The 19,749-nt window shown below is 30.7% G+C and overlaps 2 protein-coding genes across 2 annotated transcripts; both read left to right on the top strand.

The window, feature by feature from the left end:
* Positions 1–734: 734 nt before the first annotated feature.
* LOC25496952 (uncharacterized) lies at positions 735–1,844 on the top strand. Its single transcript, XM_013597701.3, has one exon. The coding sequence runs from the start codon at positions 845–847 to the stop codon at positions 1,430–1,432; it is 588 nt and encodes a 195-aa protein (XP_013453155.1). The 5' UTR covers positions 735–844; the 3' UTR covers positions 1,433–1,844.
* Positions 1,845–11,358: 9,514 nt separating this feature from the next.
* On the top strand, positions 11,359–12,399 carry LOC25496950 (uncharacterized). Its single transcript, XM_013597699.3, has one exon. It carries the CDS (start codon positions 11,446–11,448, stop codon positions 12,034–12,036), a length of 591 nt encoding a protein of 196 aa, XP_013453153.1. The 5' UTR covers positions 11,359–11,445; the 3' UTR covers positions 12,037–12,399.
* Positions 12,400–19,749: the final 7,350 nt, after the last annotated feature.

The following is a 19,749-nucleotide window of genomic DNA, read 5'->3' as shown; positions in this document are numbered from 1 at the left end:
TTATTATCTATATGTTCAACATTAAATCATAGTCATCAAGTAGCAGCCCAAGCGCAGCAAAAAAAATTCTCGACGAGAAATTATTTTCTATCAAAACAAGACTTGTTACGAGCAAATTAAATGTCATGAGAATGAGTCCCAAGTATTTTGATTATATCTCCACAATATTAAAATAGATCCATCATTGGAAGTCAATTTTTGCTCATTATAAATATTTCTTCTAAAAGAGATCTTTGCTTTGTCGAAGTTCACAAGTTGACTAGAAGAATATTGTTATAGTTGGGGAATACCTTGGCTACTGATAGCATGTGTGACTGGTTAGCTCTAAAAAAGATGTGCAAAAAACAATTGAGAATATACAAAAACTTCACAAAACTGAAAAGGACACATTAGAAACACAATTCATTAGCACCATACATTTCTTATGTAAATAACTTTTGTTTTTTTGCTCATGAAGAAAAAGTAAGTGTACTATTTTACTGACAAGGTAAAAAACAGTGATATAACTGAATTTGTAAGTATGGTTATGGCAGTCAATGCTCATACATTGGAAAAGTTGAACTTTTAAGTTAGTGTTGTTATCTTTTGAATTGTTTTTTGTACTGGTAGTGTTGTTATCTTTTTAGAAACGATTAATTATAATTTTATCATAATCTAATTTCTTAGTGGATAATTATAATTTGTAATTGGAACCCCTTTATATACCACCTAACTCCAACTCTCCTATCACAAACACAAACCATATCACAATCCAATCACATACGTTCACCTATTCTCATTCTTTCTCTCAAGTCTCTACAAAACAAAAAAAAAACACTCACAAACTCATCAAACCGTTACAACAATGGAAATTGAAACAAACCAAGCAATGGTAGTTACAAAGAAAGTATGGAACACACTACGTATAATTTTGTTCATGTTTACAAAAAACATAGCCAAAAGCAAAATGGTAGCACAATTTAATCTCTTGCTAAAACGTAGCAAACTCGCCGCCATCAAAGCTATAGCCAACACTCTCACTCTCCGCCACCACTCGTCTTCCTCCTTCGTCTCACCCCACGACTACGAGTTCAGCTGCAGCAACAACCCTGCCGTCATTAAATTCCACAACAAAAATAAAAACCACCGCCATAGCTGCCACCACAACGATGTTTCCACCATGCAAAAGGTTCTAGAAATCCTCAATGATGTTGATGCTACTTTTTCTTCTCCTTCTCCTTTAGTGGCATTTCCTGGATTTGGAAAGAGTCCCATTGGGAAAAAAATTAGAGTCACTGATTCACCTTTTCCCCTAAAGGATGAAGAAGGTGATGATCATAGTCATGTTGATGTTGCAGCTGAAGAATTTATTAAAAGGTTTTATAAAAATCTCAACTTGCAGCAAAAATTAGCCGCGATTCAGTCACCTTACAACAACTCCCGCAATAGATAGAATATTATTAGTCCCAGTTAAAATTGGACAGTTGATTTGAATTGATATTAAGATTCAATTCAACCAGTGAGATTTAACTGGACTAATTTTTTTTCCATCTATTTAATTAGTCAAGGATTTCTCTCTTTTTTTGACATATGTAAAAACACCTTTTACATTTTACTACTTTGTCAAGTAAAAATTCACGTGATGATGGTTTTGATAGCACGTGATTTGATTTACTATGATGTTGTGGTTTTTTCTTTGCTCCCTATTGGATCATGGTTTTTCAATATGGAGAGGTGTTGGTGGTGCTTATGATGTTGCTCTTTTTGTAATGAATAGTGTTTAATTCACACTATGGTTTTGGAGCTATGTAAAACTGTCTTTTGTATATATCATATATGTATGTTTTTCTATTTTCCGGTGTTAATAGTATAAAAGTTTAATTTCCATTGGTTATTATTATTAGGATAAATTACACTAACCTCCCTCGTAGTTTTCTTAAATGAAACAAACACTCCCTCTAATTTTATAATAGACATTAACCTCCTCCAAAGTCTCATAATTAGAAAGATACCTCCCTTTACAACTTAACACCGTTAATTATCCGTTAAAATTAAAGTCACTACTTTTTCTATTTCTAGTTATGATAATCTTCATCTACTAAACCGTAGAATATCTGCAAACAATTCTTACCTAAAAAAAAAAATCTGCAAACCGTTTTAATTCTAAGCTTTTTTTCCTCGTTCTATTAGCCATTTTTTGTAACCTTCAATGGAAAGGTTTTTTTGGCTTTGATTTCTTGTCACATATTCCTCCAAACAATTCACAAAAATTTCAACCAATTGAATCTTGTGATTATTCCAAAGGCAAATGGGTTTGGGACGAACTTAATATTCAAATAAATTGTGCCATGAAACTGACATTTTTTTGATCCTGGATTTTGATGCCAGCAAAACGAACAGAGAAATATATATCCACAAAAGCATGATGTACGAGAATGGAATGGACAAGAATCAAAGAGACATACATGAGCTTCATTTGTGTTGCTTCCATGGAGGAATGAAAATTTTGGGCTTTGAGGAGATGAAAAGACAACATTAACATGAGTGCTTTTTTGTTTTTTGTTTTTTTCCTTAATATAATTTGACAGAAGTTAAACAATGTTTAATATCAAGGGAGGTTAGTACTAATTAAGAAACTAGAGGAGGTGTCTGTGTCATTTAAAGAAATTTCAGGGGAGGTCAGTGTAATTTACCCTTATTATTAATATATGTATCACCGGTTAGAAATCTACATTTACCTCATAACGATTAGATGACACCCGTTCTAAGATTAAATTTTGAAGTTTATTTTACTCGCTGAATCTTCAAACATGAGTTGTTTGATCGAATGTCTAAAATGACCAATTATGTAGCACGAATATGTATCGTTGAAGAATACATAACACCAATTATTTATGTCGTTCAAAATCAACAATTGTCTCCCAAACTCAAAATAAGTCATGTCTAACGCTAACTCATTTGGCCTAAAAATCAAATGCGGGTCACACACAGTTACATCTTGTCGCTATAATGAATATTAGCTGTCGGATATTAAATCAATGGTAGAGATTGTTTAGTACTTGTTTTATGAAGATGTAATAAAAACCGACATATGAAATCGATGGCTGAGATCTAAAACTGCATGTAAGTGTAGGATTTTTCTACGGCGGGGAACCTGATCTAAAGCTACATGGCTTACTTTTTGCTCATACTATAAAATCAATGTACTATTATTTTTTAGGGTAAAAATCAGTGTACGAGTATTATTTTCTGACTAATCAGTGAAAGAATCACTCTGATATTCTTTTGTAGATACAATTTTGAACTGAAATAATTTGGCAGTCAAACATTGCTATATCACTCAAATATTATGACTGCCATATAGCTGAATTTTTGTATGACTATGGTATAGTCAATAGTCATACATAATTATACATTGGTTGTACTCTAGGAGTCCTTGTATATGTATATGAGCTGTATTATGACCCTTAGGCATATCATATCGCATAATGAAACATATAACCGTTTTCGGTGTAACATTTGCAATAATAATTTGTCCCAGAAGAATTGTTTCTTTCATTATTCCATTTAAGGTAGATATAGTTGTTTAAGGTACAAAAAAAAAAAAAAAAAAAGAAATTTTTAATTATTTTTTAATTATTGAGTTGTTTAAACTTTAAGCATATGTTGAGGGATTATGTCATTCCCATTAATTTCAAACATTTTATCGTTAGAAATTAACCTCTATAAAGATGAATAAGTGAGGCGTCTGAGATTCAAACCGCGGTTCTGCATATTACAATTGGTACGGATAATTCACTGTAATATGCAGAGTCGAGGTACAATCAAAGGAAACGTTTACAAAATGTAAACCGACTAAAAATAAAATTAAACGCATAACAAACCGTCCAAACCATAGGTTGTAACGCCACCATCCACAATCCGAGATGCTTCAGATTATATAATTTGAAATCTTCAAAGATAGTTCGGATTATATAATATAAATATTTATCCCAAACTGTTTTAAAACTTGAGGTTTTAAGAGTTTTACATATATGTTCATAGCAAAAAAAAATTAAATGACACAATTCAACAGCGTAAACAACGTAATAAGATGAGTGATGATGTAAAATAACATAATAAGATGAGCGATGATATAAGTTCATCACTCATATAAGGTGCCATATAAGGTGTTTCAAGATATTTTTTTGAGCTTGATCATGCTGTCATGTGAACTGACATAGGTCTATTGGTAGGGCAGTAAGATTAAGTTCATGACAACCTCTCGGTGTTTAGATCTACTAGATAATTTTTCATAACTTTGTGTTTTTTTTTTTTACATTAAATGAGCCAAACACATCTATTTATACAAGTTTTTGTGCATTGTGAACCACAGAAACCGTCGATGCAATATGGACTACCGAAAAATCATGCAATATGTGCTTCTCCACCATTGGCCTTTGATAAAAAAAAAAAAAAAAAAGACTACTCTAATATTTTAAGGGCTGTTTGAATGGTTAAAGGGCAATGTGTCACTTTGTAAATTTGCACCATCTGTGCGGAGGTAAGGTTAATCTGTTTGGGCGTAAGGTTGACCATCAACGTCTCATTCTTCCTAGAGAGAAAAGAAACCTTACCCGAGTCTCCTTCCCTCACAAATTTAGCATTAGGTGTTTAATAAAAAATAATTTGTAAAAGATGTGTAATAATTTTGTGAAATAAGCTTCAACGTTAATGTAATGTAATACGAAATATATGATCCATCAATAAAATGAAAATTTGATTCATTTTTGTCTCTTTAAACTAATTTTATTTTTGATCATTTTCAATTATGTCTTTTTAACATTATATGTCAATGTTGTTCTAAAAATCTAGGCAATACTGTTAGCGCAGCTTCAAAGCTTGTTCTTCAAGCTAGGGTTTTGATTTTATTGGAATTGAGCGAATAAGAAGAAATAGAGAATGAGGAGATTAGAATTATGAAGTATGTGATTTCATTTAGATGTGAATCATACAATACAATTGCTTTTATACAAGGTGTTGTTGAGTTGCTTGAGAAACAAGTCATCTCTCAAACCCTAACAACATAATGCTAAAATCTAGCAAAAATGTAACTAATTTCATAACAAACAAAACTAACTTGATTACTATGTGATCTTAACCAAACAAACTAACAAATACAAGGTTCCAGATTGTAAAATCCAAAAAATCACTATAAAAAGTTTTCGATTATATAATCCATACAAATGTTAGATAAAAAGTAGAACTTGTGAAAAACTTATAGGGTAAAAATAGTAATAGTCATTTTATTCTTGTCCTATACCAAATTTCAATTGACATGAATTAATCTAGTAAACTTCTTCTCGAAAACGGATAAGAGATTCCACTTTGATCCCACATGTCTTTTCTCTTTGGTCCAAAAAGTAGAAACCATGCGCCTTCATATTACAATAATCTCCAAGAATTAGATATAATACGTAACCTAGTATAGCTTCAAAATTTTACTATTGAATTAGTAAAATATTATAATTCTATACAAATATTGAATCCATTAAGATACCGTTACGAAGCTTTTTATCTCTTGCATAAAGTAGAGAGGGCTTTCCATGTGTTCATAGACACACCACATATACAACTATATAATAAATAAATATAAACTAGAACATTAAAGTTTATAAAGTCCCTTTTATCCCATTCTTTACTAATTGAAGCAACAATTCCAAGTTTTCCTATTCGATAAACCAAATCAACTTGTCTTTTTCGTTGTTTAGAAAATAGTTCCACTACTGCTACTTCCACTGCTTTCTATATTTCTTTTTTATATAAGAAATCGACAAACCAATCAACTACTACCTCTAAATATTGTCACACTAAATAACTGTCCCTTATGAGAAGTCTTATGTCTTCACATTTATTCTCCAAAATATACAAGTACTTGTTTAATTTAATGTGTGTTTATATCATTGAGTAGTCATTACCCTTTTACAGAGTTATATAAAAACATCTTTTAATTATGTCCAGATAATGTAACAATCTTGACTATTCACAGTGTTAGTAGAAAATACATTATTTGAAGATGATGGTGGCGCAAATACATTCTGTGCTTTTAACCCAACTCAAGTGGAAAAAACTTGTTCAATGATCACCGCTAACCACTTTTGGTCACAAAAATCTGGGGTTCCTTTTTCCAGTAAATGTCAGTTACATTTCTCTATGTTATTTTTACCAGTAACTAAGTAATTGGTTTATGGATGAATTCTCTTGGAGTAGCCAGTCTAGCCCTGAACTTATGTGTCTACGACTTCATTTCTTAAGAAACCCTTGCAGTGTAAGATCCTGAATTTGAGACTTTCTACACCAAAAATACTTTCCTAAATGAAGGTATTCGTGCGTGGAAGGCGGCTCAAGATCAACCTCATGAAAGCTTTATACTCCCTGATGAGGTTCTACCACGTGGAAACGCTCTTTAATAGAACTTTAGCTTTAGCTGGTCATGACCAAGAAACTACCGTTTTTGCTTGTGGCCGGGAATACCTGACTTATCAACTAATCTAGTAAAATATATTAAATTAGTTAGTTCTTTTTTATTAATTAAGACTTTATCTCGTTTCTATCAATAAGCAATGTGATATTGTATGTGTTGGTAAAAAAGAAGAGGGATTATATTTGTCTAAGAAAAATGTGGGATCATTAAAAAAATAATTACATAAAACAGAAGTCGGAGAGTTATTAAAAACAAATAAAGAAAACTAGAACAAAATAGATTTATTATATTTATGGTGTGTGTTCACATTGGAAATGTTAATCATTTCCCACCATAGAAAAGTTGGATTCAATGATTAGATTAAGTGAAGAATATATTTTTAACATGTTTCTCAACACTAGATTTTTCTTCACACTATCTTCCAACAATTTAAAAATTTTGAAAATTAATTTTCAGAAATTAAAAAATCGAAAAAATATAAAAAAAATTCAGATAATTTTTTTTTAAAATTCTGTAATTCATTTATTGAATGTTAGATTATTTTTTTTTTATTTCAATAAAAATAAAATTTTGGAAACTAAGATAAGTTTTTATTTTTTTAAAAAGAATGTATTTTTTAATTTCATAATAAAATAAGATATTCTGAAAAATAAAATAAAAATCCTAAAAAAATATTTTGAAATTAATTTTTTTTTTATTTTTCTAAGAAAATAAAATTCTGGAATTTTTTTTTCAATTTTTCAAAAAAAAAAATTCTAACATTCAATAAATGAATTACAGAATTTAAAAAAAAAAATTATCTGAATTTTTTTCGATTTTTTTAATTTTTGAAAATTAATTTTTGAAATTTTTAAATTGTTGGAAGATAGTGTGAAGAAAAATCTAGTGTTGAGAGAGCATCTTAAGAATATGTTCTTCACTTAATTTAATCATTGAATCCAACTTTCCCATGGTGGGAAATGATTAACCTTTCCCATGTGAAATGCCACCTATATTTATAGGTTGTTACGTTGAGACAAGTTTAGATATCAACGTCAATTGGAATGTGATTGATGTTAAAAAAATGATATTGATGTGACTAGGTGTCTTATGTCAATAATGATTGACGTCCATATAATTTGTATGCCATGTGTTGAAAAATGGTAAGTATATATCAAAATTAACTGCAAGAATTAAAAAGTTAAAAATATCAACAATAGTTCAAAGTGATGAGTTTGTTAAGTAATTGTATATGTACGTTACACGTTGGTTACGTGCAATAAGTATCAACTACTAGTTTATTATAAATCAAAGAAAACATTGAGAGGAAGAAAAGACTCACTTATAGTGATTTCCGTCAATTATAGAGCACAACCATATCTCAATTCCTCACCAACTTTTTATTAGAGTAATTTTATCCACTAGCTTGTGTTTTGCTTTTTTCCTTTTTCTTTTGTTAAATTGCCACTTTTCTTCATGTATTCTTTTAATATAAAGTTGCTAACAAAATACACACAAGTTTTTGTTCGTATTTCTTCAACCAAATGCGCTGAATTCAGGTACATGAATGTCCCATAGGGAGCTCGAAATAATAATTTAATAACAAAGAATTGATTGTTTGGATTTACTAAAATGTAATTTTCTATTTCAAATTTCTTAGCATGTGCCTTTAGGGCATATGTTAACATTTGCCTTTATATAATATCTAGCATGTATCCAAAATTTCCTTCAAAGAATAAACAAATCACCTTCAAACATCACCCTCGTATATCTAAAACAGCCCGAATCGTTAGCCTTAAATCAAGTTTAGAAGAGCTTTAATACATTAATTGATCTCTAATAAAAACACCAATGACGAAGCTAGAAATTTAAAAGAAAAAATATATACGGGTCGACCATTAAAATTATTTGTGTGTGGCGTCTTCTCCGCAACAGGTGGCCTACAAAAGACAATTTGGTGCGGAGAGGTAACATCCCAGTTGATGCTCAACAATGTGAGTCCGGATGTGGTTATAATGAAACGCATATCATCTCTTAATTCATTGTCCTATTTTCAGTGTGCTTTAGCAACAAGTCAAAATTTGGATTGGTTTTCATTCAGTGTATTCCCAACATATTTTGGATCATTTTTCTCAGTTTGCTTATTCCACAGGAAGCTTTAAACTCCGTCGGTCGTTTTTGCAGCGTTTGTGTGCTATGGAATGAAAGGAATCACATATTGTTCTCTAATAAAGCTAAATCTATTATGCAACTTTTGGAAAAAGTCCAAATTACTACTTTACATTGGCTGGACGCTACAAATGCGTGTCTTCCTTTTGGTTACCATATGTGGTGGCAGCAACGTCTTGTCTGTTTGGGCATTGGTTGACTCTTTTTTGTCTGTAATTATTCAGGATTCTTTGTAGACTTTTGTTCTGCTCTCCTTTGCACACCTTGAACTAGAGAGTAGGACTGTTAATCCTTGTGGTAATATATCTCATTTTTTATTGTTAATATATATATATATATATATATATATATATATATATAAATGTGTTGGGTATTTGTATTGGCTGCATTGTTGCTAAAACAAATATCCTTGATGTAAGTTGGAACCAATGTTTCAACATGTGTTTAGGCGTCTTTGGAAGATGTTGGATATGATGCTCCAACATCCTGGCACGGTTCAGTGTGCCTGAGTTCTCGCCTGTTTTTACGCGCACCCTTTATTGTTTAAGGAAACAATATTTCCTTATCTTATTGATCAAGTAACGCGCATAACTTCTAAGAATCAGTTGTGGAATATTTCTAAAGTGTATTTTATATTTTAGGAAATATTTATTATTGTTTGGAACGATCCTATAATGTTCCGACATTTTAGGACTTTCCAGATTTGTTTCTGATTATTGTTTTGCAGATTAAGCTGAACCGATCTGCATTTTGCTGAAGCCCAACAAATTATTTAGCCCAAGCTGCTTCAGTATATAAGGAAGACTTCAAGACCTAATTGTTTATTCAAGCCATCATTCTAAAAGTTTAGATTTTTAGGGTTTGAGTCTTCATGTATTATGCTCTTGTATCGCTTGTGATGCAAGTTTAGAATATATCGTGTGTTCTTTCTTGTATCGTTTGTGATACTTGTTAGGATTGTGTGTGAGTATTGATACTCCTTTGTACTACACCGAAGTTGTGAAACAAGGTGCTAGTTGTTTGTGTTGGAATGTAACTTCTACTTTGTTTTGGTTTAGGTCTGATAGGTCATAGGGGCTTTGACTGATCATTAGGATAGTGAGATGAGATCTCAGATCTAGGAGTTCCTTGGTTGAAGTCTATACGGGTAGGTCCTATGTCATATAGTGTAAACGAGGAGTTTGCTGAGAGCTATTGAATAAGGACTACACTAGTGGATTTCCTTCCTGGCTTAGTAGCCCCCAGAGTAGGTGTGTTTGTCACCGAACTAGGTCAACAAACTCATTGTGTTATTTACTTTCCTATCATTTATTTTCTTGTTTTTATTTCTGTTTATCGTGTGATGTTAAAACATTAATCGTAACATTGCAAACACCGTAACATCATACAGAACATATTAAAACAAGTGCGCTAGAATTTCAAAACGTCAAACTTATGTTGTAATAACATTAAACACAAAGTTGATATAAAAAAAAATTAAATTACATATCTTAAAAATTTAAAATAGTAATATAATGCTTTCATTTACTAACTTACCTCCCATCTTATTTCACAACCTAGTCTTGATCGCCTTAGATATTGAAAAGGATACATCAGTTGTGGTCTAGCCTGATCTTTTTTTTTCTTTCTTTTTTTTAGCAAAGGAAAGCTTAAGCCATTTCATTAAATATCAAATAGTACACTGAGAAGGTAAATCATAAATGAGAATATACAAATACTCCTCTTGCAATATGGATTTCATGGAGAGTGTTCCTTTCAATAGCTCTAGAAGAAGAAAAAAAAATCTCAAAAAACTTCAGCACACAATGGACACAAATGGTAGACAAAGACCACTATTCAACAAAACAGAAAAGGACACATTAGAAACACAATTCATTATCAAGGAAATCAGGCGTTGATGAAAATTGATGCTATTCAAAACTGCCTTAAAAAAAGACCACTCAATGAATCATCATACCATAAGCTTTAGACATATCTAATATTAAGCCCACATATAGCCATTTAGACCACTATAAGAAACACGTAGCCGTGGTTCAATTTTTTTCTTTTGAAGAAACTATAATAGAATAAATTCACCAGAATCCTAGTCGCTCAAGCACAAGTTGTGTCAAAGAAGGACCGGGGAATAAAAACTTAGTTGCATATGGATACCCAGAACAAAAGCTCAGTAATACAACCAAAAACCAGGCAAACCCTAAAGAGAATAAAAGGTGCGGTTCAAATTGCTCAAGTTTTCATCCTAGACACAAAGTAATGGATTAACATCACGATATTAATATAACATACATTTCTTCTTCATATATTTCTTATAACTAATCTCTCTTTCTCATAATATATGTATGCATCCATATTTTAGAAATGCAAAAATGAAGAAATCTTGAATGAGTAAAAAAGATAAGGTTATCTATGTAAATAACTTTTGTTTTTTAGCTCATGAAGAAAAAAGAGTGTACTATTTTTCTAACAAGGTAAAAAGCACTGTGCCATTCCTTTGTACAATTTTGAACAGTTATAATTTGGCAACCACAATATAACTGAATTTGTATAGCCATAGCAGTCAATGCTCATACATTGGAAAAGTTGAACTTTTAAGTTAGTGTTGTTATCTTTTGTTTCTTTTTTTGACAGGTAGTGTTGTTATCTTTTTAGAAACGATTAATTATAAATTTATCATAATCTAATTTCTTAGTGGATAATTATAATTTGTAATTGGAACCCCTTTATATACCACCTAACTCCAACTCTCCTATCACAAACACAAACCATATCACAATCCAATTACACACGTTCACACATTCTCATTCTCTCTCTCAACAAAACAAAAACACTCACAAACTTATCAAACCGTTACAACAATGGAAATTGAAACAAACCAAACAATGGTAGTTACAAAGAAAGTATGGAACACACTACGTATAATTTTCTTCATGTTTACAAAAAACATTGCCAAAAGCAAAATGGTAGCAGAATTAAATCTCTTGTTAAAACGTAGCAAACTCGCCGCCATCAAAGCCATAGCCAACACTCTAGCTCTCCGCCACCACTCGACTGCCTCCTTCGTCTCTCCCCACGACTACGAGTTCAGCTGCAGCAACAGCCCCGCCGCCATTAAATTCCACAACAAAAATAATAACTATCACCGCGGCCGCCACCACAACGATGTTTCCACCATTCAAAAGGTTCTAGAAATTCTTAATGATGTTGATTCTTCTTCTTTTTCTTCTCCTTCTCCTTTAGTGACATTTCCTGGATTTGGAAAAAGTCCCATTGGGAAAAAAATTAGAGTCGCTGATTCACCATTTCCCCTAAAGGATGAAGAAGGTGATGATCATAGTCATGTTGATGTTGCAGCTGAAGAATTTATTAAAAGGTTTTATAAAAATCTCAACTTGCAGCAAAAATTAGCTGCGATTCAGTCACCTTATAACAACTCCCGCAATAGATAGAATATTATCAGTCCAGTTAAAATTGCATGGTTGATTTGAATTGATATTAAGATTCAATTCAACTAGTGAGATTTAATTGGACTAATTTTTTTCCATCTATTTAATTAGTTATGGATTTCTCTCTTTTTTTGACATATGTATAAGCATCTTTTACATTTTACTACTTTGTCAAGTAAAAAGTCACGTGATGATGGGTCTGATAGCACATGGTTTGATTTACTATGATGTTGTGGTTTTTTCTTTGCCCCCACTTGGATCATGGTTTTTCAAGATGGAGAGGTGTTGGTGGTGCTTATGATGTTGTCTTTATGTAATTGATTAGTGTTTAATTCACACTATATATGGTTTTGGATCTCTGTAAAACTGTCTTTTGTACATTATCATATATGTATTTGGTATAGATACATATATCATATATGTATGTTTTTATATTTTCTTGTGTTGATAGTAAAAAGGTTTAACTTTCATCGGTTATTTTCTTGTCTTTCTAAGATAAAATTTTGAATTTTATTTTACTCGCTGAATCTTGAAACATGAGTTGTCTGATCGAATGCTTAAAACGACCAATTATGCAGCACGTATATGCAACGTTAACACCAATTATTTCTGCTGTTCAAAATCGAAAATCGTCCACAGAACTCAAAATAAGTCGTGTCTAACGCTAACTCATTCGGCCTAAAAATCATAAGGCATATGCCAAAATGGCTGGCTGCTATAAAATCAGCGTGCTTACTTTTTTCTCATATTAGAGAACCAGTGTACTATTATTTTCTGACTAATCACTGAAAACACCACTGTTATTCATTTGTAGATACAATTTTGAACTGAAATAGTTTGGCAGTCAAACATTGCTATATCACTCAAATATTATGACTGCCATGTAACTGAAATTTTGTATGACTATCGTAGTCAATAGTCCTTGTACTCTAGAGACATGAGCTGTACTATGACCCTTAGGACTATCATATCCGCAGAATTGTTGCTTTCATTATTCAAATTAAGGTAGATATAGTTGTTTAATGTACCCCAAAAAAAAAGAGATAGTTGTTTATCATTTTTTAATTAATGAGTTGTTTAAACTTTAACTTCAAACATTTTAGCATTTTATCGTTAGAAATTCATCTCTTATAGATAAATTAGTGGAGTGTCCGAGTTCAAACCTCGACTATACATATTACAATGAATTGTCCCTATCAATTAGTTAATATCACATCGACGAATGTCGAATTTTATTGACGGCAAAGAAGTTCCGGAAAAACCATATTCTTTTCTTCCTAGAACAAATTAAAATCACAACCATATGATACTAAATTCTTATTCATGTCAACGTCTTTAATTAATAATTAAAAAAATTCAGGAATGTTTGTAAAGTTTATTTTGTTTAACATTTGAAATGTTTTGAACTATATCATTTCATTTGCACCACTTAACATCTAAAACCAATTCTTTAAAAAAAAATCTAGAACAAACATTTTCGTAGCTCATTATACATAGGCCTTCAGTTATATAAACATATGCATAAAAGTTTTGCGACAATCAAAAAATACAATAAATTTAATTTATTCATCTTACATCAAATATGTTTAAAGAATGTAATTGAATTGTTTTAACTTTTTAAGAATCAACAGTTACTATTTTTTTTTTTTTGGGGTATGGTTACTGCAACAGTTACATACTAATTCTATCAGTATAACTGTGTCCGTATTGAGTTATGAAAAAAGTTTATAAAATGTGTAGTAACAGCTACATATTATATATAATATGTTACTCCAAAAAAAAATATATATAATATGTTACTCTTTCAAAAAAATAAATTATAATATGGTTATGAATTCCAATCAAGACACTCAATACAAACGCTTGTTGATATAAATGGTAAGAAACACAATTCTCTTAGAAAAAAAATTTGAATCATGCCAAAATCGTACTAGCCGATGCTAAAAATCGTAGTACAATTGCTCATTAAATTCAAATTCCACACTGTCGCGTCTTCAAAATCGTAGCATGATGAGATTTCATCGTAGCATGATTTTTTACGTAGAAAAAGCTCCCAAAAGCTGCCTAAAATCGTAGCACGATGCCAGAAATCATAGCACGATTTTCTCTTTGCTCCAGTACTTAAAAACTGTCCTTTTATAGCTTCTAACTCATGTAGAATCACCTGAACTCACCTAACATTGCATAAAAACTATACAAAACTGATATATGACCTAGTGTCATCACCTGACTATCTAAAGGACGTGGTTTAAGTTATGTAGGTGTTATCACCCTAGAGATAGCGGGTAGGTTCAGGTATAATTATCCGATCTTATGTCATAGAAATAATCATTTATCTTGTCATAGATGCATTGGAAGTCAGTAGTTTCCATGGATCTCGCGTCGTTAACCTTAGTAGAGTACGCTAAGGGATAGGTTGAGTTATATTTGAAGCATAAGAAGTATATGATCGATTAAGAGGAAACATACGAGTAATAGTTATTGAAATTCGATCTCGGCACAACTTTATCTATTATGTTTCAGTTTAGTTAAAAAAACCTTTGTTACAGAATTAACAACAAGGATATTGTTATAAATATTAATAGTGGATGTCCAAATAGCAAATAGGTTTATGGGCCATATTACTAGGTTATTGGGCTTAGTTCATAAGCTACTCTATTTTCTTATAAATAGAGTTCATTTGTAACATTGAGATACACACATCGGTGAATAAGAATATTTCTCCTTATTCTCTCTTCTTCTCTCTCAATTACTCTCTCTATTTACTTATTTTCATAACAGATATAACATTCTCACTCAAACTAAACAACACAACATTGATATCTATTCAAATTTTGTTTGGAACAAAGCAATCCCTCTAAAAGTGTCTTTATTTGCATGGAGAAATTTTAAAAGGAGAATTTCAGCTATGGACAATTTAATTGGCGTGGAATGGTGCTTTTGGTTCTTTGATTTGTTCAGGAGGTTGTGCAAAATATGAGTCAATTAATCTTCTATTGTTCGGTTGTAATTTCTTTGACAATATTTGATGTCATATTCTACCGTCGCTGGGTATTTCCATTGTACACCCATATGACATTTGAGACCATGCACAAGAAATTGGTGGTGCGTACGTGTTCAACAAGGATATTCGTTTTTGTCCTCACATTGGTTGGATGACTTGTATCTGGATAATTTGAAATGAGCATAATGCTAGGATTGTTTTTTGGTAACAGAAAGTTTATGTTGGAGCAGCTTCTTACTTGCATCAAGCTTCATTCGTCGTGGTGGTTGAAGATACATAAGTTATTGTTTGCATTGATTTACAATTGTGGGTGATCTGACCCCTTGGTTTGCATTGACTATATTTCAGTTTAAATTTTCCCTTCACCGTTTCTCTAGTTTGTTTTTAAAGTTTAATGGTAGTGGATCGACAATCTAATTTTTTTTTTTTTGCAAACGCAACCAATCAAAATTTTTAAAATCGTCACATATATATTAGTGTTTTTAATTTATGGGGTAATTCAGAATGTTTTTATTGGTCGTATATGCAAAGTTATTTTGTACCGTCAACCCACCATCATTAAACTCTTTCGGCTTACATGACCTACTTAAATATAATTAATTTAAGGTCATGTAAACCGAGTTTCCTCTTAAATTAATGATGGTACAACTTAATCTTTCAGTTTAAGTAGATCATATAAACTGAGTTTAAACATACGTACTTAAACTGAATTTAAGTTAATCTCAAAATGATTACTTAAATTAAATCAAGTGTGTGTGTTGCACCATCAAATAACGTGCAGAACATATCAACGTTAAACATCAAGAAGAAAATAGAAACTCAACATCATTGAAAAAACTAAAATTCACTTACCTATATGCATTAGAGTATGAATTTAACATGTTTTGATTTATCATGTCATGATTGCTTGTGGGTGAAAGAGGTTGAAAGTTTAGAGTGACAATGAAATCAGTGTTTTAAGAAAAATTATATAACTAAAAATACAACTTTTCATTCATAACTAAAAATTGTAGCAATATTATTATTATTTGAAATTACAATTTTCCAACTTATTTTTATAAAATTCATAAAGACTATGTTTGAAGATTCAAACATATTGAAAAATTGTAATGATGATCAAACATAAATCTATCCAATATTATTGCAACAACATGTGGAATCGGCATTGTTTTTTGCACACTTTCCTGCATCGATGCCTTTTGACTTTAAACAAAATTGGTGGCATTTTGAATCATCTGGGACTGAACATGCTCCCATAACAAAGCAAGGTCCTGGATTTTTCACAACATTTTTTGCTACAGGCAATAAAACACGTTTAGAAAATATCATCTAATATTCTGGAGAAATACTTGGCATTTCAAATTTCTTATATAATTTTTCATAAATAAAAAAAAAAAAAACATAGTTCCTACAATTTAAAGCTAAAGAAATATGCATATTTGAACAAAAAAGTAAGAAATATGCATTTAAAACACCACTCTCGGATAGTTCCTTCTCTCTTTTTACTATATCCATTCTAAAATTATTGTGGATCATCAATTTGTCATATAAAAATGTCTAAAATAAATATCATTTTGCTTTTTCAATTTTATATTAATTATTTATCTAATTATACTTCTAACTAATATTGTCTACATACTTTTGAATCATGAAAAACATGAAAATTTATGTGCTTACTTTTTTGGAAAAAATAGTATTTGGTTAAGTAAAAAAATTATGAAATTATAAATTTTGTCGTTTAAATTATTTACGCCAAGACTCTGCATCCCCTGACCCAAGGTTCTGGATACGCCACTGCTTAGATTATACAATTGTAGTTATTTCATTGAAAATAAGCTTAATTGCATTTTTCCCTCTGCTAATTGTCCAATTTTACACCCTTTTTTTTTAGCGATTTTGCACCCCGTCTTTTGTCAATTGTGTTTTGTTCAAAATCATCATTAAAAGAGGGGAAAGGGGCAAAAAATAGGGTGCAAAATCGTTCAAAAAAGAAGAAAAGGGTGCAAAATTGCACAATTGGCAAAAAGATAAAGGGCAAAAGTGCAATTAAACACAAGAAGGTCCATCTAACCAGAAAGGGGGCAAAAAGATGGGGAGCAAAATTGCTAAAAAAAAAAGGGGTTGCAAAATTACACAATTAACAAAAAAAAATGGAGGAAAAATGCAATTAAGCCTTAAAAATATAACAACATTTAAATATGGAACTGGTTTGTTACCTGCAATCACAACAAAAGCAAGACACATAATTGCCAAGGTAAAATGAAGATGATTGATGCGGGTTGCCATTATTCTTTTAAGGGGTTATTTTTTTGATAGGTTGACAAGTAACACTCTACAATAGACTATTTAAGATGACTAAAGGTGGTTAATGCAATAAATTAAATACCTTATTTGAACAATGTTTTTAAGGGTTATTTCTTTGTTACCTGCCATTATTCTTTTAAGGGGTTATTTCTTTGTTAGTAAAAAAATATATTTTTTCTTTGACTCAATCAATGTTTTTTGAGAGGATATTTAATTTAATAAATTTAATACCTTATTTGAACAAGATCTTATTTGACTCAAATATTTGTTTTTTAAGAAAATATTTGACTGAAATATAATTTTTGCATTTCTCTTTGAATACTTTTCGTTGCACTTGCTTTTGGAAAATACTTAATGGTGCGAATTAAATTCGACGAAAGCTCACGAATGATGTGCACGGTAATGGAAATTGTGGCCTACCTCAATGACACATCATACTCCTTTTCTAGTGGCATCAATTGAACGGTTATGATGGAATACTTCATTTAACAGGATCAAATGAACGGTTATGATGGAATATTCAATTTTAGAAAATAGTACGTTTATGAATCATTCACCAAGGTGCCTTCTACAAAAAAAACAAAAAAAACACAAAGGTGTCCCTTCTCCTTTTATCAATTTACTCACATCAAAACCGATCTAAAATAAAGTCATAAGCTATCAAATTTTGGATTTCTTTTTCGAAATACATGAAATAGGATTAGGTTTCCTAAAAAAATGAAATTGGATTAGACCAAATTTTTTAAGAAGTTATCTAAACCAAATCGAATGTCTTTAAATTTTTGGATAAGATATGTTTTTGCTTGGTAATCGATCTAAACCACACTGCGAACACAATAGTTAGATACTCTATCCATCTCACATTAGATTTTATTTTTTTGTCTTAAATTATTCGTTCTGTTTATAATACAAATACATGATTTATTATTACTTTTTCTACTAACACGGTTAATCGTTTTTTAAGTAATCGTGTAAAACTCAAATATTACACCAAATGCGAGATAGAGAATAGCCTGATATCATAGCTGAATTCCTATGCAAGCATGAGTATAGATTGAGAATTTAATACATATAGAAAATAACGAGTTTGATGGAGTTAATTATCTTTCTTTTTGTAGAGTTGATAAATAAGTGATAGACATTGTTTCACTTTCATTGATATGAATCATTATGGCTGCTGGAACGGTGGAGGAAACAAGTTAATGTGTGAGTTGAATACGACGAGCTCATGACATTGACGCAGCGTGTTATTTGAACAACTATTCATGTGACCATTTTTGTGACAACCATAATTTTACAACGAAAAGTAAATATTGACACGGAAATTAAAGAAAAAGAGATAGAAAATAAAAATATAGAGATGTGTTATTTGAACAACCATTTGATTGACAATTTATTTGACAACCATAAATTTACAAAAAAAATAATATAGGTTTTGACATGAAAACAAAAGCAATAGAGAGATAAAGTAAAACTATAATATATGTGAGTGAAAGAGAGAGTTGTCACAAAATAGTTATACAAATATTATTTCTCAAAAACATAATACTATAAATATAAGAGATAAAATTGTCACGAAATTGTTACAAAATATTTGTACAAATATCATTTCTCTTAACTAAATTACTTCCCGTACTTTTGAAAATTAAAAAACTAAAAGTTTTGCACCTGAGTAACTGTTTCGTGAAATTTCGTGGAACCTTGCTCGCACGATATAACAGTTCTGATAAAAACAAAAAAAATCATATTTTAGTCTTATTACATAAATAAATTACGTCTTTTATTTAATTTATAATTTTTAATAACACCCTTTTTATTAATGATATAAAATAAAAATGGTGTTATAGAAAATTATTTAAAGTACGTAAATATTATTTAAATAATGTAAAGAAGAGGGTTTGAGAACTACTCAAAATTCATACAAAGTCTTCCTTTTTTTCTTAGTTAGAAACAACCTTCAAGTGGTTGTTAGACCAAAATTAGTTAAAGAATATAAGCCCTTAAGTTTTTAGGATACCAAAGTATATGAGAACAATTATGATACTCTAATATGTGTTCATGTGTGCAGGTAATTCTAAGTAAATGAGTTATGTTGATGGACAATTTAAAAAGTGCATCGAATCATTCACAATTAATACAATGATAAGAAAGATCGTCTTTATAGAGATTGTCGTTTCAACTCAGCAACTAGCGTTACTTGTTAGAACAGAAAATAAAACCAACTAAATTAAATAAAGCGAGTAAATTAGGGGGGTTTTGCAAGTTTAATTTGATTGCAGAAAACATTAGTGAGTTAGTGATGGTTGGATTTAGGCGACTGTACCAAATGTTTACCAAGTAATAAAGTATACGTAAAATATTGTATCCACATGAATTGTCGTTTAAACTAGACAACTCACATTACTTAT

This window comes from Medicago truncatula, chromosome 6 (genome assembly GCF_003473485.1).
Source record: "Medicago truncatula cultivar Jemalong A17 chromosome 6, MtrunA17r5.0-ANR, whole genome shotgun sequence".
Classification (NCBI taxonomy): Eukaryota; Viridiplantae; Streptophyta; class Magnoliopsida; order Fabales; family Fabaceae; genus Medicago; species Medicago truncatula.
Note: the sequence above shows the minus strand (reverse complement) of the source record. Positions and strands in the feature narration are given on the sequence as shown.

What these genes read in the sequence shown, in the direction of transcription:
- LOC25496952 (XM_013597701.3), top strand. Translation starts at nt 845, where the DNA reads ATGGAAATTGAAACAAACCAAGCAATGGTAGTTACAAAGAAAGTATGG.
- LOC25496950 (XM_013597699.3), top strand. Translation starts at nt 11,446, where the DNA reads ATGGAAATTGAAACAAACCAAACAATGGTAGTTACAAAGAAAGTATGG.